Below are 25,914 nucleotides of genomic sequence, written 5' to 3' on the forward strand. Positions count from 1 at the left end.
TCTGCCTGTCTCTCCTCGTTTTCTCTCTTTTCATTCTCTTTCTCTCTCTCTTTCTCCCACACTCTCTAAGCATTGCTTTGCACTCCTGTTCTTCCACTATACCTCTTTCCCTCTCATTTCTCCCTCTTCTTTCCCTCTCCATTCATCTCCCGGTTGTTTGCTGCCTGTATATCTGTTCCGTTTTTTCAAGGATTTGTCTTTTCCTCCTGGTGTGTTAATATCTCTGTGTGGCCAATAACTCTGTCCTTGATCATGTACTGAATAGAAACCAATTTCAAAACTAAAGATGATAAGTGACAATCACTTATAGAATGACTGCTGGTGTCACAGCAGAATGTGGGTTATAACGGAAGTCACGAGTAATCTCGTCATCCTTGAGTTCCTGAAGATTTTTACCCACAAGACAGTTAGGTCCTACGCAGAATCATTTCAGCGTAACCGAATGCTGAATATTGAGGAGGTCAGATTTTACTTTTGCTAGCACCCTTGTATTTCTGTTTTCAGTAAGCAGCTTTGTGGGGAATCTCATAGAATTTTTTGTATTTGGGTTTTCTTTTCTCCTTGTCTTTGTTTGGTGTCCTTACACTCTGTGAGCCAACACATTTCAGTCTGTTAACTTGTTTAACTTGTTAAGTTTTTTTTAAATTTAAAATCGCTTCCTGTGATTTGAATCTCACCCTGTCAGAGTCAGAGTTAGAAATATGTAATATATTACATAGTAATATAGCATATTAGTAACATGAATGATTTGATAGTGTACTTAAACTTCACAGTGTCCCTTTTTATTTTACTTTGTTTGAGGAATGCTGTTCATGTGAATAACCCACCAAATGGTAATTAGGGCTCAAACTATAATATTGTGTGTTGGAAGGAATGTCCGTTCTTGAATCCGAGGAGAGGAAGAAATCTTCCAGTCCTTAAAGTTTTAATGTGTGTTTGCTTTTAAGAGTACTTCCTCACCGTTGTGTGTTTGGGGCTCCGTGCCACTTCCTACAGCCACCTGCAGTTTGATAAACTCTGAATGGCATCAGGCAAATTATCTCCATTTTAATATGTCACAAAGAATTGGGGGGGTAAATATGTATGTAGTATAATAATGTATGTACGTATGCATTAGTGTGCTTTGCAAAGCATGCATTTTTGGTGAATCTAAGAAGAGGATATATAGTAAAACAGATAGGCTAGGTAAATAGCTTGATGTCCCTGCAAGAGCAGCTGCAGCCTGCTGGGCACAGTCTCAAGTGTAACAATTTGGTCGCCTCTTGGAATGCATGGCATGTATCCATTCCTGAAGAGCACAAGAGATCACAGGCTTTGGAATAATACAGTAACCCATAAGAAGCCTCTGCCTCAGCTGTCTCACTCTCCCAGTGAGCACTGTACACTTTACATGTCGCTGATTTTACACATTTTGTTGTTTGTAATGTATCTGTACAAACTATTGTGTGTGTCGCCATAACAAGCGGTTTATAGGCTATTACACGCTGTTATCTTTGTGCAAAGACAAATTTATAATGTAGCCTCGGTCTTTCAGAGTCAAGGCTTTGTGAAAAGAACCTTTTGATTTTGCTCGGTGTGCAGTTGCTTTTCATAAACAAATTATATTGAAAATGTCACTTCTTTTTTTATTTTTTTTTTCTCTGAATCCAGAACACTGAACTGTGGCACCAGATCCGAAGCACTGAACACATCATGAATCACTTACAGTGGTACTATATGCAAGGTATTATTATTACAACTCATAGCTGGACAGCAACATTATCATTGAGAAGGAATAATTGGCATTATTGGCATTGTACGGGTTAAAAGATTACAATAATTATTCTTGTACAATCACTCCTGTCGAATTTTCCAAGGTAAGATAACATTTATGAATGTCTTTTATCATGAACCTTTTTGCAAGATTGGCCCATTTAAGAGTAATTTTTTTAAATATATATATAACATGCATAAAGAGCCAAAGAACAAATTAAGATCCTTAGCCAGAACTTTCCTGGAGCTTCTTAAGTCTTTGCTGAAGAAGGATTTAAACAACATGTTTATGGATAGTCTAAACTCATTGCTCACGTATTTGTATTTTAAGAACCTTTCTACAGTCTCTAACACACTGGCCAAATAAATACAGCACATAGTAAAAAAGAAAATAAAACTAATGTCTTGCCTTTCCGTCACAAATGGCTTGCTGGGAGATGCTGGGTCAAAGTATGTTTATTTTTAAGTGTCAAGAGTAAGTATGAAAAACAGCTCCTTCTCAAGGCACAGCAGTCTTAAGCCATGTCATTAATATGTGACCTGAAACGTTGATGCACTCTTTTTTTAACTCAGTGAGCGAGCCCTGTTGTCTCCTTTCATTATCTTGGCCCAAACTCTTCATTCCAAAACTTGACTTTGCTCTGTAAGCACCATTTTCCTGTCCAAGTCTTTCCCAGTCCAGCCTGGCTCAGTGTCACGTCCTGATACTGAATCTGAAAAGGTGTGCACTTTACAACCAATTTACTGCAGATTTGAAATCCTGGAAAGGATTATTTTAATATTTTTTCCTTCTGGTCTCTACTCCCTAATGGAGTTTTACAGGCAACAGGCAGGAATCAACATTGCTGGTTTAAAAATACCCTATTCATATTTAATGCCTCCAACTTAAAGAGGTATTTTAGCCAAACAGTGCACTTAATCCTTGTTTATAAAACTCCTGCAAGTGGTCTGTCTTGCGTAATTCTTATTCTTCTCTATTATAAATTTCAGTGTTTTTATTGTCATTCTGGTTTTGAGTGCAGAGCAGCTGTGGCTCCAGATGTTTTTGTTTCAGGTTTTGAATTATGTACGACTTTGTATAAATATGTTTCACATAGCGAGCTCAAACACACTGTTTCCCATGATATGTGTGGCTGTCTTTTAATCATGCTTTTAAAACGCAGCTTTATTACCATCTTCATCATTAATCAGTGTCTAAAAACATACAGGAATTACTTTTTATTTTCGTTACAGATATTTTGAATATTATATACAAAAGTACAGGTAAAAGTCTTGCATTTCTTCCATAAGAGGAAACATAGCTTAAATAAAAAGTAACACAAGATTTGGATAGACTAGACTTTTCAGTGTAGCCGAGTGGGCCCGAATTTAGGTGTTTGTAAATGTGCCATGCTGGCTTGAATGAGGCAGTGGCCTTAAACCAACAAAGGCAGAATGAGCAAATGTTCATGCAAGTCTTGACTTTAGCATGCATCGACCTTGATTGGTGAATCTGGGTCAGAGTTATAGAACAAATTGTTTTTCTGAGAATAACAGGTGACGTGGGTGGTAGCAAGTCCTTCCTTCTGTTTTGTCCTTGGGTGTTTATACATGTTTACATCCGCAGTATGTGGATTCAAGATGTACTAGGCTGAGGCGGCAGGAGGAGGTTAATGGGAGAGCCTGTGCTCCTGTAGAGATGAGAGCGTGGGCTTGTGGCGTCAATTTAGCGGGCTAACAGGAAGCGTGCTCTGGGACCTTCCACCAGGACTCAGGCGGGCAGCGAGTGGGGCACAGGTCGCTACACTGCACCACACCTCACTTTCTGCCTCGGAGCACTTCTGCACTGTTAGTGGTGCATGAGAACCCCCCCCCTCCCGGCGCACAGAGTATTAATCTCCATACTGTGAAGCCAAGCTTTATTTTAACATCACTTGCTAGAGGTAATTCTCTGATCACTCCAAAATGTCAGCTGCGATCAAGGAATATGGGGGCCATGAACTAAGGCCAGAACCGTATCCAATTGCAATCATTAATCAAGGCTAAAAATAGCAGTTTTGACGCTATATTGAAGCAGTGCAATCCAGGGTGAATCCTACAAATTATTGGATGAATTTCCACTCGCCGCATTAGAGGAAGCAAAACAAAGTTTTATTGCTGCCTTTCTGGTGGTGATATTTCACAGCTGAGAAAGGGCCAGTGTGCGCTGTGCCAAGGGCTGCTGCCGTGGGCAGCTACTCCATCATGTGAGCAGCTACTGTAAAGATCAGCAGAAGGATAATAGATTTTTTTAAATGCTTCCTTGTGTCCGTTCCCGGGTGAAAGGAGCCTCTTTTACCCCCGCAGCTTTTTCTGACTCCAATCACACAAATTTGATTAGAGCCGTTTGCCTAAGGAGCTGCTCTGGCTGTTGAGCTGCAGTGAGGCCCCTGTTTGCCCCGGAGAAAAGTTCTGACGTGCACAAGCAGTCTTTGAACTGGCCCCTTCTTTTCTTCCACTCTAACCTCAATTACCACACTATTTTACCTCCCCCCCACCCCTCATCTGTCTGTCTGTCTGTAGCTGCACACCAGTGGACTGCCTTTGGCTTCATCACGTCACAGCAAGTGAGATAAACGACTGTTATAAATTACCAAGGACCGCTGCTTTGGTGTCATCTAAGCTTAACCCCGGCACTGTGTAATGTTTTATACAATGCTTTGAGAGAAGGCAGTACATCTCCGTGGGAAAGGTGAACCTAAGAGACTTTGAGAAATTGAGTCACAGTCAAAATGCATCCATCTGTCATTCAGTATTGAATCATCCTCATCAATACTTTTTTCATTACCCTACCGTTATGAATGCAGGTGTACTGTATGTCTGGAAGCACTCAAGTTTGGTTTTGGCATAAAAGTGTGTGTGGAGAAAAAGTTAAGATCAACCAATCCCGTGACTTGTGGGGTTGGCTATTCACACCAAACATTGCAACAGAATTGGAAGGAAGCCTCTGGGCGGAGATTTGTCAGTGGCTGATTTTGCCGCAACCACAACCACAATTTCAAATAGTTGGCTCCAGACGTTTGTTCACAAAGTGACAGAATTATGTCTGACTCTGTGAGAATAGTCACAACCCCCATGTCAACAAGAGCAAGAGCACTACTGACAGACAAAGTAGTGTTGAGGTGATGGTGTGTGGAACAATATTACAATGCAGTTTTTTCTCTGTTTCTATCTATGAGACCTGTTATCATACCATTTTATTTTAATTAATATATATATATTCAAATAAGTGGAATCACAATTAAATTTTAATTTTAAGCTTGTTAAGTTATTGTGTAAGTGGGGAAAAAAAGTTGCCCAAAGTAAAAGCCCATTTGTACATAGACATGTGCTGCTTAATAATCAGTCCTAACATTACGGTTTTACAAAGGTCATCTTTGTCAGTTCTACCTTTTCTACAGATGCCTTGCAGCGTCAAATGACACACCAGGGCAACTGCCACTTTCATTATCCTGAGACTGTGTGAAAGTGCAGACTTAATTTTTTTTTTTTTTTTGAAGGAGCCGTTATAGAAAGGTGCTCTTGTTCATTTTAAAAGCACCTCAGTTTAGGTCTTGCAAAACACAGTGGCTTAATAAGTCATTCAATAAAGCTGTCCAGTTAACTTTTTATTGCCAGTCCAGACCTCAATGGCGGTTGATTTTTGTGACTCACAACTCAAGAAACAAATGCAGGTTGCAGATTTTAGTCACTTTTGTTTTCCAGTTAAGTGAAGACTACTTATACCATCAACCTCCTAGTCATTTTGTTAAAGGAAGTTTTGCTGCAAGTGATTTGGTTTGTTGTGGCTGAACCTGAGAGTTATGTCTACCAGCCAAGGTCTTCATGGGTATCTGTTGTTGGAGATTATGTCAACCCGTTCCTTAGGGCTAAAAGAAGCCCTCAGGTGACTGGTGTTGCCCTAATTCATCCAAGGCTCAGCAAATTATGGCTCTAAAGAATCTGTAGCTGTACTGAAAAGCGGGCTAGCATTTAGTTTCTCTACAAACAAGCCACTTTAATATCCTGTTCAAGGTGAAAATGATGTGCCATTATTTCACCTCACTGTTCTCTGTAAAATGAACGAACACGGAATAGGGTGGGGACGGGGAGAGGTCATTGTCATTCTGCCTTTAAACCGGCAGCGGAGGTAGTAACAGTGCTGAATCGACATCTGTGTAAAATGGCGGTGCCGGCAGGACGGGTCACACTAGACACCGACACTGTTTTGTTACACTTCACGCCTCTCTTGCTGCTGGAATGCTGGCATGCTTCTTCTTGAATCTTCGTTTTCTCCAGTGTAAAAAAACAAAGCAAGTAATTCAGTTCACCTGCTCCCATTGACCTGTTCTATGTCTGGTTTGGTTGCTCAGGGAATCTCAGAGTCTCACTGATGGGGTCTAACTTAGGGTGGAATTTCAACCCAAGGTTGTGTTTCTTAAACTGAAATAATTAATCCAGATAAACATGTAGAAACAATAACAAGGATTTACATGTGTGTAAAATATGTCAAAGCTATGTTTCTATCAAATATAATAAGTATAATCAGCATCTACTGGTATTGCCTCCAGAAATCTTTAGATTTGCTTTGTTGTCGTGATAGATCTGCTCTGTTCTGGATGAGATAAATAAGAGCTTAAAAGCATGTTTAAATGTAGCTTTTCCCCTTCAAATGGATATCATCTAAAGGGGGGGTGGCAAGACAGTTTGCTGATGGAGCAGATATGCTCAGGAGCAGGTTGGATGCTTTCTGTGCTGATGATCGGGATCAGAGAGGAATGTGGCGCTCTGAAGAGAAATGTTTGATTATCAGCTGATGGGTCCTGAAGTGTCTTGTAGCTCCTCACAGAGAGCTCACTGAAATGATGAAAAAAGGTAGAGTTGTTTCAGGCCCTCGTTAGAGTGGTAATTGTTGGTGTAGACAGTGCATGGGATAAGCTCTCTTTAGGGATAATCAAACATTAGAGGATCATTAACTGTCATACTTGATGCCTTTCATTTATAGGAAAACAGCACATAACACAAACTGTTGTTGAATGTGTTAGACACACTTGCAGAAGGCATTGACATTGTGATGATTAACTAACGATTCTTTTCAATACTGACTCATTTCTGAATTTTGCAATTAATCATTTAGTCAAATAACATAATAGAAAATAGAGAAAAATGCCCATCACAAGTTCCCTGAACTCAAGGGGAGTTCTTCAAAATGATTTAATGTACTGTATTCTTATAGTCATTTTATTAATACTCAGTTTCATAATTCATCGTTCATTCAAAGTTAAGACTTCTGTCCCACACATAATAGCATGTTGAGGACAGAGAAAATAAAATAGACATCTCGAGGACATGTGGGCAAACATTTCATGAACACACTTGAGTCTTCAGGGCCGTTGTAGAGGGGAGGCGTTGTAGAACTTGGTCTGTCTTACACAGGTTTTCTTTTCCTCATGTGGAACTTTGAAGCATGCTGTAGAATACCGCTGAAGGTGAATGGTATTCAGGATTGATGGCTCCTCTTCTGCTCTGTCCTTCTGCACGCTGTACCCGGACCTTATCCCCTGGAGTCCCACGTGGGAAAGGCTTTTTTTTTTTTATTGCACCTGGGAGATGCATTAAGGGCCCAATGAACTTTGACCTTGGGCTTGATCACCCTGGCAACACAGGACACGAACAATCGTTACGCTTTAAAGAGGGCTCGGCTGCAATTCCTTAAACTCTCATAAATGCTTGAATGTATTCCATTCAAAAGACTTGAGTTTCCGGGGTTGTGTAAAGTCTGGAAGCACTTCCACTGATGTATCTGTGATAAATGAGAATCATCCGTTAATTAAAAATACTTCAGCTGCTGCTCTTATCAGTGAGTTTTGATATAATGGCAAATGTACATACCTTTGTTTCATTAGAACCTTGTCATCAAGCCTTTCTTTTATTAGCCTTATATCAATAAAAACCTCTCTTTCATTAGCGGAACATCTCAAAGGCTTGCCTTCATTAGCACAAGGTTGCAAATGCTTGATGCAATTTCATTAGCAGACCATCTTTAATGAGGAAACCCCCAGCGTGTTTACATTGCTCTGATCCCCCATGATCGCTGGTAAGGATAATGCTGATTGGCTGCTAGCGGGTGGAATGTTTGAACTTGTCCCCCGAAGATTGGATCATACATTTATTAAAGCCAATGAGCTCCTTGCTGCTTAGACGTGAAGAGAGCAAGATCAAACATTTCTGTAATGAAGGTCCTTCTAAAATATATGGGCCAGGACACATTGATGCAGCGTGATTTAATGACAAGACATGCACCAAACTTAGCACTCATGACAGCAGATCCTGAACCTGCACATACACGTCCGAGCTACTGCCACACTTTCATCATTTCCTTCAAGGCCTGAAGAGTAAAGCCCTTCACTGAAAATGATTCATGATGCCAACAGGAATGAGACATGTACGTGCTTCACAAATCCATAGTTTTTCAAATGTTTTTACAACTGCCATATAACTGAATGTTTGATCCATTCTGTATTTATTTGATTTCTCTTTGGTCAAAACTTTGATGACCAAAGTTTTACGTAATGTATAGATCTGTGTATTTATATTGAAAGGAGCAAAGGATAAGTATTCTTTTTCAGGGATCTTGTTCAGGGTCAGAGTCAATTCTTCCATTTTCTAGCTCTGTGTGTAAAATTCCAAGTGCTTGAACACCATTCTTTAGCATTACTCTGTCCCGTGGGAACATTATTCTAGGGGATGGCTTGCAGTGTTGCGCTGTTTTTTAGGGGTGGGGAGGGCCTGCTGTCTGCTTAGTTTACTCCTGATTTTGGAAAAGACCAACTTGACTAGGAGTCAGGGCTCATATGTTGATACCTTAATGTTCAGTGACATTGCTCAGAGCTCTACACCATGTGTCATTGTTTGCCCTTCAACCCCTTTGCACAACCAGGAATGTGCTGTTTTCCTGGAGAATTTAGTCATTTGGCAAAGATGGGGAGAATGTGGCTGATTGTATTTGATGGAGCAAGACATTTTAGAATTAAAATTTTATAAGCTTCTTCCAAGATTATTTTTTCTCCTCCATCCATGAGAACTGTACTGTACATTTCCTTCTGCATTGAGACACTCAAGTAGGGGAAGTACTTTGGTAGAAAGCAGTTCACAGTGAAAGTATACAACTCTTTTGCTATTGAGTTTTTCTTCTTGTAAATTCTCAGTGCTTTGATGGTAACAAATATCATTTGTATGCATGATGCAATATTTAACCTAAGCATCAACATCCTCATCGCAAGCTCTTGTATTTGTGTTGGTTAAAGACAGATATCTCCAAATGTTGCAAAATCACACTGAAATTATTGAGAAATTAATCACACACACACACACACACACACACACACACACACACACACAAGCTGTTATTAGTTAGATTCACCAACATAAATTGTCTTCACATTCTACTCAAGCCCTTCCAACATGCCTTTACTCTTAACGATACCCATGAAACTGTGTTTTGGAGTCACTGCTCTTGTTTTCAGACATTTTCCAACATCTCACTACAACAATAGCGTTATTGTGCTGAGCAAACAATGAGATCAAGTGCACGAGGAGAAACATGTTTACTTCTAGTTTAATGAGACAGTCAAAATGCCCTCCTCGTCTGTTTTATTTAATTCACAGTATGCAGGATGATCTCAGTCTGTCTGTGTTTGCCCTTGCTGGTCCAGACTTGCTTCATCCGTAATACCAATCAAAGCTTTGAAGAATGCATCGGATGCAAGACCCCCCTTCCTCACATATCCACATAACTGCACAAGCGCATGCACATGGCACACGCTCACACTTGCATACCCTTATAAGCACAAAGCATCAAGCATCCCAGACAGCTTATCATGGGGAACTAATTCAATATCCCTTTGCCTGTTTTAAATGTCATTCTCTGAGCTCATCCGGAGTGACATGTTTTTCATGGTGGCAATAAAGGCGCTTTATTGGGCGCAGAACACAGTGACGGGGGTGTGGGGGGCTCTTGATGCTCGCTGGAAATCTAAAGGTCCTCATGAGGAATGAATAAAGTCTGGATTTGCTGAGGTCTGCCGATGCCAATGAGATCTGCATGAGCTACCCAGTCGATAAAGACAGAGCGAAGCCTCCTTCGACAGAGAGAAGTTCACACAGAAGTTTCCACTTTGATTAGAGGCTGCACTGTCAATCATGAAATGAAATGCCACTCATATGCCACTTAGAGACTACTGTATTTAAGGGATTTTTAGGTAATTTCAAAAGGTCATTAGGGTTTGGGTTTGTGCTACAAGGTCAGAGTTTGGCAGGTATCTGTAAGTTATTGTTTGATTTATGGATCTGGCTCCAACTTTCTCTTGTATCTACTCTCCTCCAGGTTTGAATATTAGAGAACAGTAATTCAACAAAAAATTCTGCAAAATATTTATATTTTTGGCAATCTACTCTACTGTAGGTTTATTTGTTGCTCTTCCTCTTTTCTGGATAATGTCGGTGATGGGTGAATGCTGGTCCGGAGGAGGGGCAGCATACTCAGTTGCTTCATTGTGCCAGATAATGACTTCCCTATTGAAAATGACCTCCTTGACCCAGAGACAGACAGTAAGACGGCTTCGTCCAGACCCTCGAGGCACCTCGGCCTAATCTGGCATTTTGCCCACACCGAGCTGCTAACCCCGGCCCCAAAAGCTTTTTTTGCCTTCCTCCAGGCCAGCCTCACCCAGTATTCTGCAGGCTCCGTCTGGTGTGGTGCCACTGGTGAGGAGGTTAGAGTGAGGGCCAGCCAGCCACAGAGCTGTAAATGTGAGAGGTTGGCTGGGTCCGTTAGTGGCACGGTGCTGGTGGGAATACATTTTTTTGACTCATTCAGTCTTCACCTCATGAGCCTGAAACAAAGAGCCCATAAAAGAAAAATCTCAATTTTGGTATTTGTCTTTTTCAGCGGGAGTCAGCTTTTGTTATACCATTGTTGTGTACTCAGAAGAGTCCAGTTTATCTACTAAAAGCTATTTCTTTTTATTCTATTTCTTCTTTATGCTTTCTTTCTGTTTCTTATTTTTCTGCGTCTCTTTCATTGCAGGGTTCCTGAAGCCCCAGTGCTCGTTGGCTCCGCCCATGCAGCGAGGTCGCTCAGGAGAGGCTTGTTCCTGTTTCAGTGGCATGTGTCCCCTCCACCAGCGTCGCCTATCTTCAGGTAACACTGACTGCAAACAAACAGTTCTGTTGTGACATGGGTACTTGTCTGTTCTTGGATAAAATGTAGGGAAATGCACTTCAGTGAACTGCCAGATGAGAAATCCAACTGTTGTTATGGACTATTCTTATCAAAGTTGCGGCTCATCAGTTGCAGGTTAGAAAAGAAAAATGAGGAGCCTGTTATTTTTATAGTGTGCCTCATGACCTGATGCACATTGAAATTGTCTAATCATCCAAAATAGCATCTCATCTCATTTAATTGAATCTGCTTTCAAGACATCAAAGGCAGATCAAAATAATATTTTTTGAGAGACCAGTATGTAGTTCTAATAATGATCTAAATTGAACCTGATACAACTAAAGCTCTATTTTTGTGCGTTCTGTCTTTAACAAAATTAACAATATTATCTTTATTGAAAAACCCTTTCTGACCACATAGAAAGGCTTTTATTAAGATCTGATTGGAGTTTCGATGATAATTAGTTTTAACTGGTTTTGTCATATGTAGGGAAGGATTGCTTGTTTCTGCCGCTCAAACACACATACACACAACACCGCCTCCGGTCAGAGGTATGGCTGTGGGGCCTTTTTGGAGGCAGCGTTCAGTCTGGTTTTTATGCTTAATGGTGTCTTTTCATGTGGCGCCCCAGTGATGGACAAGTTAACAGAGGCGCTCTTAGCTCGGCCCCATGCCGCCTCCCTAAACTGACTGGTATGTTGCCAATGAATAGGGGACATAGAAGTGCAGAAGATAGGGTTAATGCTGATACATTCATCACTCCATCCTCAGGGCTTGCTCCTTCCGCAGTGTCAATGCTGTCATGTGAGGAAAGCATGACTCGTTTGGCTAGACAAAATCACATAAACATATAAACAGCTCCACAAGAGCAACTGTTTGACTTTAAAGTTAGATACTTTTGAATTTCTATCCTTGAATTACACGCTCATGGTACATGGAAGAAGTGGAAGTACGTCCTGGCTTATGTAATGTTCAGAGTTCTGAAAAGATGTCTTGAAGCAAAGCTTTACATATAGAATATCTTCCCATGCCTATTTTGTTTTGTTTTGAATACAGACATTCCCTAATAGAAACCAAGTGCTTTTTCTCTTTTGTCTTGTTTTGAATCAGCTCAATGTTTTGGGTCTTTGTTCCATTTTGCGCTGCTCTACAAAATAATCAGACTCCGGTTTGCTTGATTTAATTGTAGTGGTTCATTAAATAGGTAAATAGAAACAAAGATGAGTAGTTGCTCTGTATATTCAACTGTAGATCAAAAATGTGTCGGGTGCTTTTGGAAAACGGGGGAACAACAGGATAAACTGCAAGCCAACCCAGGAACGAGTAAGGACATATTAAAAAAAACCTTTACTTTAAGGTACAAGTAAATATTATTAAATCAGTCAGTCCAAACCAGGACAAGTTAGGGAAAACACTTTAATGTTAAAATTCAAGAAAAGGTATTAAAATACTTACGTTCTTTAAGCAAAGATGTTCCTGTTCCTCTTTAGGACTGCTAACACCACCAAGTTCTAGATAGCTAGTCAGTATAGTCAAGTATGAATTTGATAAGCAAAGAGAGAATCCAGTTTCTTTCTTATTAGTCTGCGTCAAATCTGCCTGGAGGTCTTCCATAATTGAAAGCATTCCATTAGATCTGCCAGTAAGGCATTTAAAAATTATACTATCAAATTTACCAATATGATTATACTTATCAAAACCATGTATACAGATATTTCTTAATTTCTTTATAATTTTTGTTATTATAGTGAAAGCTTTGCCCTCTAGAGCCAGCTACATGGTCGTCCTTAATAACTTCAAAAGAAGTCATTCTTTAAAATAGGAATGGAAATGTGAATGGATAGTGTAATGTTACATCATATTTTATTCCCCGACAGTGTAAGCAGCTGTGGTTAATGTTGCCTGGTTGTTACATGGACCGTTTTGTAGCTGAAAAGTGAAAGTCCACAACAGGACACTGAAATCAGAAGAGACATCTTGACACTGTGTTTGTCTAATGTTAATCTCATGAAGAAACGGTTCTGTCTCACTGTGTTTTTTGTCCTCTTAAAAGCAAATGGACAACGTAAATCCAGTTATCTTATTTTTAAGATCAAGGATTCTTTAATTGTCTCGGTGGAGGCAAGATGAGAACCCACTACCCTCTCTTTCACAGGCAAATACTTTTTCATGGACAAGTTTCAGCATGATCGGTGAGGTGCAAAGTTTTTCCACCAACCTCACCCCCATCTTTGTGTATTTTACAGCGCTATCTTGATTGATTGCAACATTTTTTACTGTCACAGCCTGCAGTATGGGTGGACGTGTTTCCTGAACAATTAGGAGCATCTGGATTAGAAGTGTAGCCTTGCTGAAATATGTCAAAGGTTTTCCTTCTTTGTGTTGTGGCTATTTTAAGACCTGTAGCACACTAGGATACGAGTCACATTAGATTATTTTGTCTGCGTCAGATTCAGGGGCAAATGGAGTGGAGAGGAGGAGGGAAAAAGGTGGATTGTACTATTTTTTGTGTTGTTGCTTTTTCACTACAGGAGATGTTAAACCACTTCAGTGGTGTGTTAAATGCTCCCTGAGCAGCCAAGAGCAGAGTGTACTTCTAGAAAAAGTGAAGTAAGTGTTAAGTCATCGCAGCAGAGGTTGGATAGCCGCTCTGGAGTCTAAAGTTTATAGACCCTATAATAATCATGGCTCTAATTATGGAACGTGTTACTATAAATCCACCAGATCGTGTGATTGTCCTCCAATCTCAACGTTCCAGCCGCCCGACTACGGCCACAATGACAAGCTGCTGTGGGAGGTGCGAGGCATATAGCAGTGACCAAGCAGGAGCTTTCTGGGAAGGTTTGCGAGCCTCACCCGGGGAGCCGTATTCAGCAGCGATCTGCTGAACTCCAGGCCGCACACTGATGTGGCCAGGCTCCGGTTTCAGTGGTTTCACATTGTTTGGGCTTTTCAAAAACAAACTCTTACTGGAAAGGCACTGTGAGAACGGGACTGTGAGAAACGTAGTGTTCGGGACCTCGCATTTCCACAGGACCATTTAAAAAAATGTGTTGGGTTTTTTTTTTGAGAAAAAGGAGTCATGATGGGAAAAACATTTTTATTTTCTTTTTTTGGAATTGTGGTGTATGAGGTGGGAGAGAGGGAACACATAAAAGAGAGACAGCATTGAGAACAGGGCTTTTTGAAAAGGCCCTCACAATGCAGGCCTTGTGCTGTGATTTGGTCTGTCCTCACCGAGCTGAGCAGAGGAATGGAAAAGATTATCCGCAGGAATGTCTGGGGTGCCCTCAAACGGAGCGGGCCGCGTGACTGGCCAATGGGAGCGAGGCCTGCAGAGCGGCGGGCTAATTTTTTCCTGATGAACTCAGCCGCCTGCTCCACAATGTACTCTGATTGCCAAAGCTGAACCCACATATGGTCCGTGTTTGGAGGGTCCAAATGGCAGGACCAATTCTGCCTGGAGAGGAAAGGGGGTGGGAGTTTGGACGTAGATAATTATTACTGGCTCCCCCCTCTTTTTTTTTATTTCCTTAGCTTTGGCTGTGGCTGAGTGGTGTGCCAGAAATACACCAACATCATCTGTCTGTCCCCCTTAGTTTCTCACTACCTGTTGAGATTTACCTACCAGGTGTGCTGTTAACTTTTGATTCATCACTCTTTATTGATGGTGTTTTGTTTAAATAACCAGCAATTATGGCCAAAGCCAAAGAAAATTAGTGTTCACGGCAGTCCCACTTCATTACAGTGCCTGAGAATTATCTCTCTGACTCATAAATCCTGCCAATTAATTTGGAGCCCATTTACTATTCAGAGTACTTGGAAAGAGGCTCCATTGCCTCTCCACCTAGAACCAGGCCAGAGTAAACTACAGGGAAATGCAAGTGACACAGCTCCAGCCCCATGCAAGGAATGTGTGTGTTTCTGTGTGGTGCTTTTTAGCATCAGTGGAGCAGTAAAGAGGCATGTGGTGGGCCTCTGGAGAGAGGTAGCATTTGTTTGTAGACCTTGTGGTCACACAGCAGGATTCGAGACTAGAGGTTGGGGTGGGGAGACGAATGGGGCTAAATAGAGAGGTTAGGGGGTGTTTGGAAGGCGTGGAGTTAAAGTGGCTCCCGGCTCCTCATATTTCCCATCGCGGGGTCCTGCAGAGGTGAGCAGGGTCACAGAGAGGGAGCTCGTTAGCCTGTGTGTTCTCCGTGCTCCATGTGCTCTAATTGGCTGGCCAGAATCAGTGCTCTCGCTGGCTGCTTCCTGTTAGGTCAGGAGCCTGAGAGGCCGGAGGACGCCAAGCTGCTGATTATGGGCCCTGGCCTCCATTCATTCAGGACACACACACTACAGGTTATTTTTAATACACAAACTCCAGCTATCCAGACTCATCTTAAGCAGAAGCCAGCTACACTCTGCCTTTTCTTAATGGTGGAGGGGTTCCTTTAGGCCAGAAGCCTGGGGTTTGTCATAACTGGGATAAGAACTGCCAAACTGCTCAGTTAATTGGCTGTTTTAATTTATATTAAGCTTATCGGATACTGTGAGATATATTTTTGCTGGCTCCCTAGATACACAAACTCCTCATGCAGCTTGTATAAAAAATGCTTTTAGGTCCCTGATATTTATACATTTGTTCTAAAAACGAAAGAGGTTGGGAAGCAGGAATTTAATCCAATGAATTGATATTACCGGGAGGAGGATTTTAATGCCTGTCCTGGCGCCCTAAACGTAAACATGAGAACAATCATAAATCTGCCACCTAATTAATAAAATTTAATTTCTCAACTTATTAACAAAACTTCACAGCTGTTGTCAGATGTTAATTTAAAAAAAAAATCACATACATGTGTAAGAAATAACAAATTTAATATAATGTAAACCAAAAGGCCAGAACATTTTTGATTATATATTTTGGCCAACAGCTGTGAACATAGATGACACATCATTACGTAAAGTTGATATGGTGAACATGTTAGTAAACAGTTTGTTTCTGGCCACATGATTAAACATGAAGTCTCATGTTTACTCTACTCTTATATCGGTTTTTGGACACCTACTCCTGAGGGAAATATCTGCCTCTAAGCTGCTAGATGCTCCACTGTGTTCACAAGCTAGTTGCTAATTTTTTTTGGTACTGGTAGGTACAGTGGCCTTAGCAGAGCTGAATCTGCTGAAAACTGCCTTCTCGTGAGTCTGCAAACAAGGTTCATGAGAGCTGTGAGGTCACACCACTACCGTAAAGGTGGGAGCTGTAAAACCAAAACAATGATAGCAGAAAGACGCTAAAATGGCGGAAAGAGCTAGAGGGAATTATACACACTGGTGAATATTTTCTGTGTGTTTGACACTAATGGCTCATCGAAATCCAACACTGTAAACAGTGATGCAGGTTTCAAGCAGCAGCAGTGGACCATCACAGATAACTGACATCTACTCCTTGCTTTTTAACACAAACTAATTTATAACTACTGTATATTATATTGTGTTGTATTAGAATTATTATTTGAGGATGACTACCAACATCAGGCAAAGGGACTGCTGATGAAAACAAGCGTGTTGCTAACTTGGGTAAATGTATACATTGTTTGAATGTTAATCAATGTACCTTCTCAAATAAACAATAAATAAATAAAGGAGCAACACATTTAATATCAAACATAGTCAAGTGTTCCATTGTTGTTATGAAAATAGTGCAGCTTTACGAATTTTGGGGATTCGCTGAATACTCATAATACCTGTCCATCATGTCTGCCAGTTGGATTCCCCCAAGTGACATGGCCCCTGGTGGCCAGCTGCCATGGCAGCAGCAGCTAGGATGCATCTGCAGAGAGAGAGGTCTCGATGCTGGCACAGAGTGACGGCAGCCATCCACGGCGGGTCACTAGAAATCAGAGCGACTAAGCCTTTGATAACTCTCTGAGCCCATAATCCCCCGGCAGCACCATCTGAGTGAAATGCTATCTCATTGTTACAGCTCAAACTCAGCGGAGAGCAAGGCGAGCAGGGACACGGGGGGACAGACAGGAAGTGGTCGTATCCCTGCTATCATACAGTCATTGTCATCTCCACAATGTTATCGTGGGGTGGTAGCGCTGAGAGTTGAGAGTGGAACTAGTGGCATTTTTAACTGAGCTCAAATTCTCGAAGGCTATCAGTGTGTGTTTAAATTCACGGTAGTGCAAAAGAAACAACATTTCAATTTTAATTATCAGGAGTATAGCATAATTGAATGCCTAATGAATTTTTGAGCAGAATACAAATGTATCCATTGTTCCTTTTCCTTTTCAAATCAGAGAGAGCTCTTTGTTTCAAGCAGAAAGCAGCCGTTTTTGTTTTAAATTTTTTTACTGCCGCATTCGTCGTTATATTTAGCTTGTCGATAATGTATTCTCTCAGAGGCGAAATACGCAGATGAGGTGAAATTTCTCACTGCCACAGATTCCAGCTCTCCTCGGAGTTGATCCTGACCCGTTGAATGTGGTTTGCAGTAAAGTGTGTGAGGCAACAGGAAAGGAAAGAAAAAGAAACCCTGCATTTATGATTAACATCAATTAAACATGAATAAGCAAGTTCTTATTCTTCAGGCCCCATGTTGCCTAACACAGAAGAGTATGTTAATCAGAGTAAAGCACATTGGGTATGCCACTGAAATATATGGGCAAATTAATGAATGGCATGAATACAAATGAATATGTACACCTTAACCCAGAAATCTTAGTCCTGATTCTGATCTGCTACAGCCAACTGATAGACACATCAGAGACTGCAGCTCAGGCTTTCTTGACTGCTTAAACCTGATCCTGAGTGCCATGTTTATATCAGCGAGGCTGACTAAGTGTTGAAGCACACTGGCCTCTAACCACACATAAACATTGGAGGTTTGAGATATGAAAGAATTGCATGTGTGCAACAATTTGCAAAAGAACAGTTAGTCCAACATGCAAACAAACAGTAAGAAGTGTGTTCTTTGTGTCCAGAAAAGTACACAGCAGGCAGGGATAAATCCTGAAAATAAAATGGAGAAAATAAATGATTTACTCCCAATTACAACAAAACCGCCATATGTGCTGTGATCGATGAACGTGATGAAGAGCAAGAGTACAAAGTAAGATAGGATCTTGAAAAATGCCGTCAGTCACCGTGCCTCTTTTGTTTTTCCTTCTTTTCACTAAAATGATGGAGAATCCAAAATGTTGAACATCTGGATTTAGCTAACAGCAGCAGGGCCAGATATTTGGACAAGGCCAGACCAAAGGAAGAGGCCAATTGCTGTGATTTATTTATCAAGACTTATTTTCACTCGGAACCATGCGTTTCCTGGTTGTTTTGCTTTGCTTGCAACATCCGACGCTGCTTTGGTAACTATGAAGAACAACAAGACAAGAATGCTGGAACATTTTTCTTGGCTTTAGTAACTTGTGATGTCACTTTTGCATTTTGGACGGGTCTCAATGCTTTATGACATGGCATTAGACTTTCTTATTTTCCTTTATTACGTTGTCTCCCTCTAAACTGTAATGAGATTCACCACAATGTTAGAGCAGAGTTTCTGCGTGTCCGTCTCAGTTGACTTCTTGTTTGTTCACTGGCCTGTGTGTTAAGTAGGTGGTAAGGGAGCTCAGGTGTCCTTTTAGAGTAGACTGGGAGCTTGATGCTGTCAGCGGCGGTTCTGGCTGTTCCTCTACTCACTATGGTCAGTTGCCTCTGTCCTCGTCGATGGGAATTTGCAGGGCAGCGGCAGCTACAGATTGTGTGCGCGCTCCCTCCGCCCCGGAGGAGGTGAATCAGGGGAGGGGAGAGAGAGCCAGACAGTCAGGGATGGGGGGCGGCTTTGGTATTTTGATGCTAAAGTGATTCGACACGCTTGGCATTATAGCCAGCCTGGCGATGGGGGGAGGGAGAGGTAGCGCAATCGAGCGCTTGATCCGAATGTCACCGAAGCCGATTTCATGAAGTGGAAGGTCAGAAACGTAGCACCTGCCGCCCCGGCTCACACAGGCTCCGCCCTTGCGCTTCTGCAAAGGGAAGACCAGGAAGCAAGGACAGGGTAGAGGACGAATGGTCAAAGAGGTCTGCTGAAGATGTGTGCATGAGGATGGTGGGGGGAGGCAGAGTTGCAGAGCCCTGACCTCTCAATGTCACATGTCTCTGCTGCACAGCAACAGGCCCACCCAAGTGTGCTAATGCAGACCAGTACATGCTGGGATGTGAGAGGTGGAAGTTGTGTGTGTTGGGGGATGTTTGCAAGTCCCACATGCTTTCTCCTTAAAGAGCCACTGTTTGAGGTCCATGGAGAAAGCCAGTGGGAGTGAGAGTAGGGCAGTGGCTAATGGAAATATCTTGTCGGGACTCAGTGTTGGTCTGAGAAGCTGGTGGCCCTGGAGGAGCAGACTGTAGCCGCTGTGGCGACACTAAAGCTTTAGCCCCTGTTTTACCAAACAAACAGGGCAACAATTGCGAAGCAGTGAGTCTCAAAGTCTTAACTAAGGTTTATCAGTTTATTACTACTTGGGTGTTAATGGCATCATTTTGGTCATCATTTCTAGCCTTTACGATGATGTTGCACTCACCAGAGTAATTGCTGAGATCAAATGGTGACATCACTAGAACAAAAAGCAGTAAGATTATACAGGTTGGAAATAAGCCAATAGTTTAGCTAGATTATCCAAGCCACTTGGAGGTGAAATGAAATGTGAGCACACCCAAAATGTTGGTGATAATACCTGATTGAAATGTAAACTGGGATGGATGTTTGTGATGGACCGTTTGGTGAATAATTTTCCTTCATTTTCTCTTACAAAAAAGTTTGACTAACCTAGGGGTTTGTTAAAAACCGGATCATCAAGTGACTTGGTGAGTACGGTGTGAGTACAGTGTAATAATAACAAATCTACGAAAGTAAGACATGGGTTGTAAAAAACTGTTTACATTGAATTATCCTTTAATCCAGCCATACTCTTGCCCACCCTCCATAGGCGCAGGGTGTAGGGAGACCTGGGGCGTTGGTGGGGGAACTGTTGCAGAAAGTTGACCTTTAGTGTCTGCCCATGCAGGCGGCTAAGTCAATGGTACTGTGTGATGGAGTAGAGCCTATGTGAAAGAGCGCACCAAACGCCACAGGGGCATCATATCCACAAGTCCATTACAGTCAATGACATTGAGCTAATTGACTAACATGGTTGTGCAGCAGTGGTGTCATGACTTTGAAATGAGGATGGGGGAAAGAGATAGTAATATCCGGAGAGGGTGGTGGAGACAGTGAGATATTGCATTGGGGGGAGGGGGGTGGTGCAAAGTCAAAGTCAAAATGCGACATATCTGGTTGTTGTTTATCAGACAGTTTGGGCAGTGTGGTTCAGTAAGTCAGACCTTTATGAATCATACTGATAAGATTTTGTGGTTCAGAACCTTTGAGGTGACTAGAGGGGCAGCACGATGTGAAATAAATTGATAAAAACAAGGACTTCAAACATAAAAAGTCGATCAGAGTAGGTCCCAGTACCATGTGCTGACTGGCATTTAACTATTGCTGAAATGATCAATCAACGAGCTGATAAACAGAAAGTCACTGATTTTGATATTGAATCAGTAATTTAGGTCATTTATAGAGCAAAAATTCCAAATAGTTTGCTAGCTATCACTTCTCAAATATAATGCTTGTTTCCCCGTGAGAGAGCAGGAGGCTCGCCTAGGAGGGAGTTAATCATTTACGTGACAGTTTTGCACTAAATATTATGAAACCATCTAAAGTCCCTGGAACATTTAGTCCATAACTGTTAAAGCTCGTCATAAAGTTCTCCTCTGCCGTGGAAACAACGTCATTTTGTAACATTGCATTTGTGCGCGCGTGTGTGTGTGTGTAGGTGGTGGTTGTGTCTTTGTGCTCAAATGCATGTATGCATGCACCTGTGTACATGCTGTATATGTATTGTATTTAAAAGGCTATGTGCTCTTTATCTCTTTCCTGCCAGCTGTGCTTGATACCGTTTTAGATTTAGCATATACCACCCAGGTGAGTGACTGTTCAAACCCCAGAAAATAACTTGTTTGACTCCTGCTCTGTGATTTGTTTTCCACCCTCCTTTTTATACTTTGAGTTTGTCAAGGTGCGATTTTATAGAACATCTATGTCAAAGGCAAAATGAGCAGCAGCAGCTGCCTGTAACCCGAGCCGATTATGAGCATGTATTTGTTGTTTATTAAACACCCTCCCTGCCATCTGTTCCATGTATTGTGATACACAGGCAGGGCACGTGTGTATGAGCCTGATGATTACACAACAGACGGTTTAGTTTTGTGGTGGCAGTGTTTCACCCGACACCAACGCACCGCCAGTTCCATTATTTAGACTTTGCTCAATGTCAGGGCGTGCGATTGAAACGAGACGAGCAGACAGACCGTATGAAGTGTCAAATGCACATGTATAAACAGAGAGAGACACCGAGATGTTGTTAATGCGTCTACAGATGCACACATGTGAATAACGTGAACTGAAGAACACATAGAGGACAGTGTCTGTTGACATCAGTATGCTTATTACAACAGGGAATTACTGTGTTTGTCTGCCTTCCATCAGCCTGCCAAAGATCATAGGGGTTAAAAGATCATTTAGAGCTTATGGAAAAACAGCTTATTATCACTGAGGGTGCTTGGTGTTGGTGTTATGTGATAATTAAGCATTGTTGATTTACCTCTCAATACCTGCTTGCATATTCATTTAGTATGTGGGAGTGCAAACATTAATGCTCAAGCACACCAGTGCTGTAGGTTACATAATCATCGTAACCTGAAAAGTACCCTATTCCACAGCTTTACAGCTTTTTGTTATCGGTTTTGTTATCATGAGTTATCACTGAAGATGCTGATACTATCTGAAGAAGAGAGACGACAAGTTGACTTTGGCCCTCTTTAATGCCTGGGAAAGTGTCTGATTGATCTTTTATCTCTCAGAACGTTACCTAATGTGTAACCAGGTTGACCGCAACCAGTGTTGTGTATGTCAGCAGAATTACAAACAGAGATATAGATTTTCATAAAACCTTACACAACTTGTGGATATATCCATTTTTTTCTGACGGTTATCTTTATTTCTGTAAACACAAACGTCAACACTGTATAGTAGCTTTCAATAACAAGATATAATGTGTCACATACTTTTGTGTAATACATTTTACATATAGAATGTATATAAATATATTTTCTTAATAGATTTGTGTAGAAGAAAATGCTATGAAAAAGTTGTAGTAATAAATGTCATGTAGTAGGGAACTCATGCCTGATAACATGACTGTGGAGATCTGCGGATCCATTCAGTGCTTACATTTCCTTAACATTTTCTCTTCCACCCCTCCCTAACACAGCAGTGGCCCAAAACACAACGTTGAAAAAAAAAGGTGAAAAAAACCCCACATTTAGCCTATACTGCAGGCAACAAACTGTGTGGTTATGAACCCAAACTGCATGGGATTAGCATAAAGTTGGCATGTCTGTAAAGGGTAGACTTGTGGGTACCCATAGGACCCATTTTCATTTAGATATCTTGAGCTGAGAGGTCAAGGGACCCCTCTGAAAAATGGCTAGGCTATATAGTGTCAGTCCAGGTGTAGGCGTCCTAGTGGGATTTAAGAGGTTAAAGGGGTTCCCTAAACCTAAAGGCCCCTTTGACATTCAAACTCGTAAAAACTTCTACACAAAGAATGATCACTGAGTGATGTACTGTGTGTTTGACAGGATGATGGTCTGGACACTTGGACCCAGCGATCATCTCCCATTTGATTTCTTCAGTCTCAATCTGCCTGTGACGTGCTGTTGAGTCTTGAGTTAAAAATGTGTTTGAGTCCGAAAATGTAACTCTACTGATACAGCCTCCTATGATGGCTGTCTGGATTTGTGCTCTTTGTCTGCTCAGCTGAGGTCCCCTACTCCCCACAGGGGGAAAAGAAGTCAGTTCCATCAGAAGAGTATTAGACATTACCCAGAACAATACCATGGCTGTCCGATCTGAAACATGCTCCCATTGGCCATAAGACATCAAGAACAGAAATTTGACAGATGCCAGGACAGACACAGCATTAGAAGCATATCAGGACAGGCTGGACCACATAATGTCTGGCTATCCTTAAAGTTATTTTGCAATGAACTGTCAATGAAGTGCATGTCGTGAAAGCAGGGCCGGAAACCTCTCTGTACATCAAGAAATGTACAGACTGCACAATGCACTCCGAGTCTTGATGACTGTAGCGACAGCAGGGGGATCTCACAGAATGCGCCAGATTAAATACTAAAAGATTTCTTGAAAAAGTCACATACAAGCGCATGCAGGGAAGGCAGAGTAACGTCAAGATTCCAGGCAGAACAGACAAGAGCGCTGCTTCAGTTCAACGAAGGAGAAACCATTGTTGATGCTGTACTTTATTTAGGATCTTTGTCAAAAATATTCTTCAAATATAGCCATAAATGTTGAGCAGTGGCTTGAGGAGGAGATGGTCTACATGAAAGTGAGTGTAAACAACATCCCTCATGTTTCTATGCTGGCGTATGCTGACACTAATAAATCCTTCAAGATGTTTTATACTTCATACTGTACATCAGACTGCCTCCCTTTTAACTGTCAGAGGAGGAACGTGTGGGTGACTTCTGTCTAGTCTCATTAGTTATTGCGGATGCCAATTTGTTGTTCAAGGAAGTGTTGTGTGTGTACAAGTATTTCGGTGTTTCGTTTCATGATTTACATGCATGCACAGGATCTACATTCTTTCGTTGACTGTCTTGTATTTAATTTGTCTGTAATTAACTTCAGTCTCATTTACAATTAGTGTAACTTTTCTTATGATTGTTAAACACGATATTGATCAAATGTTGTAATTTTAAATAATATTTGGTTGTTTTCCGCATGCGCTGCTGCTTCCATCGTTCAGACGTAGAGGATATATACATGTGTGTTACGTAGTCCAGGATTAAACTTGTACCTGTGTACAGGATAAGACGGTGCAAATTTGTAGTTCCTCTGTGTGTTTACTTCCATGTTCTATATTACAAGTCCCTTAGCGCAACAAACCAGGAAGACAAAGGGCCCTGCCTTCCTGTTTGTGTGCTGCCAGGAAGTTGAGGGGAAGGCATGCCTAAGAAATGAGGGGAAATTAGAATCACACACAGTCAGCATGAATGTACAAACCTCCAGTCATACATGACAAGAAACGTATTTACACAAAATGCTGTGTTTTATTTATCTTCTTTCATATCCTCGACGGAGCACATAATGTTGTCACATCTCCAAATGTGATTTCTGTGAAGTCTGGAGTGTTTGAAATTCCTTACCGGTTTTCCCGTCTTTACACTGCAGAGCAGTTTCTCAGTTTAACTAAGAGGCTGTTTCTAACAAAGCAACCAGACTACTAGCCTCTCCTCTTTCTTTTTTTCTCTAGTTGTGTTTCCATGAAAATGTTGCCAAAGTTGGATGCAAATTTCCTGGAAATCAATATGTGAATCAGTGCGTTTCCATCAGCTGCCTGTTCTGTGAATATATTCAAGAGGATGTAAAAAGATTATAGTTAATCCAACACTAGTAGTTCTCATACATCATGGCTGCTGCCCACCTAAGATGACATTTGTGTTTCTTCAATGCATTAACTTGTCTCTTCTCATCCATGTGTACCCTGTGGTGTTTTTAATTGAGCCAAGTGTTATCAAATATCTGGCATTTCTCTTCCACACTTGAAATTGTGCATAAAAATAGGTGGATGGAAACATATGTTCTATCTCAACTCCCCCCTCATCCTCCCTTTCCCTCCTTCTTTATTTCCCTTTCGCTCTATGACTTTTCTCCCCATCTGTTTTCTTCTCCCTCCACTGTCTCTCTTTTTCTCCATGCGATTAGTCCCGAATGATGTTCCAGCGGATGCACTTCTCAGCCAACTAAGCCAATAAATACGGTCTACGTGATTGATCCTTCTGCCTGTCTTGTTTACACAGTGTGCGCTTGCCTGCGCCCAAAGGACACGTTGACCTTTCACACACAGGTCAGCCCACCCTCTTTATCTCGCGCGTCATCGTGCTGCTGAAGAGTCAATCAGAGCTGATCGTGTGGGAAGGTTTCACTGGCTATAGCGGAGAAAAAAAACACTCCGGTCTGTGTGAGTGGGGATGTTAAAAGGAAAAAGGGATGTTTCCCTCTGATGTTCACGTCCATATAGTTTCATCGCCCTTGGCGGAGAGCTTATTTATTGAAGGAGCCGTGTGTGGGAGACAGAGGCGGCGTTGTGCGGCCACCGTCTCATGAATCAACTGCCCCAGTGATCTCGTGACCCACCGCTCCCCCCGGTCAACTCTAGAGTTCAAAGGTTGTCTCTGAACCTTGTCTCTAATCTGCACTTCACTATCCTAGAGGAGAGGTGTAAATTGGCCTTCTATTGGCCGTAGAGTGAACATGAATGCCAGGGATCATGTTTTCTGCAGTGTTGTACCTGAATCTGTAAAAAGCATCAGCATTTCAGTTTCTAGTAGGTATACATCGAAATGAAAATTCTTTAATTTCATTCTTTCAAAAATTGCCGAATACCGAACAAGTACATTCACAATTTTTCCATTTATTTTTCCAGGTTTTTTTTTTACCATAAATTAAATAGTCAAAATGTGCTTTTTACTCAGTGTTTCCCACAGGATTTGAAGAGACTATGGGGGGGTGGGTCCGAAGCCCAAGAGTGTCCGGTGAAGTAAATTAGTAGTAAATTAATGTCCACTTACTTTTAATGTACACATGTAATAATACTCTTATTTCCGTCTTGTATAGACACCTTATTTTGAAAACCAGACATTGTCACATGTGTGTCCTCGTGTATCCCCTAAATTCATCAAGTCCGACCCAATTTGATAAATAATGTTGTATGCGGTTCTCGTATCGCGTAACATGAAGACTTCACAGCCTCTGTTCAGGTGGGACTCTCATACTG

General features: G+C 41.5%; 1 protein-coding gene across 5 annotated transcripts in view; it reads left to right on the top strand.

Annotated features, from left to right (window-relative positions):
* Positions 1-25,914, top strand: part of rxraa (retinoid X receptor, alpha a) — a 110,594-nt gene that overhangs the window by 17,133 nt on the left and 67,547 nt on the right. For 4 of the 5 annotated variants that reach the window (XM_038734627.1, XM_038734630.1, XM_038734629.1 and 1 more), the window contains exons 2-3: positions 1,651-1,723; positions 10,838-10,951. In XM_038734627.1, coding sequence (XP_038590555.1) covers positions 1,693-1,723; positions 10,838-10,951 — 145 coding nt within the window. In that variant the 5' untranslated portion in view covers positions 1,651-1,692. The remainder of the gene's footprint in view (positions 1-1,650; positions 1,724-10,837; positions 10,952-25,914) is intronic. The other variant, XM_038734628.1, reaches the window with a different exon arrangement.

The sequence above is a fragment of the Micropterus salmoides genome, unplaced genomic scaffold (genome assembly GCF_014851395.1).
Source record: "Micropterus salmoides isolate LMB-PRFRI ecotype aquatic unplaced genomic scaffold, ASM1485139v1 Ms_hic_scaffold_20, whole genome shotgun sequence".
Classification (NCBI taxonomy): Eukaryota; Metazoa; Chordata; class Actinopteri; order Centrarchiformes; family Centrarchidae; genus Micropterus; species Micropterus salmoides.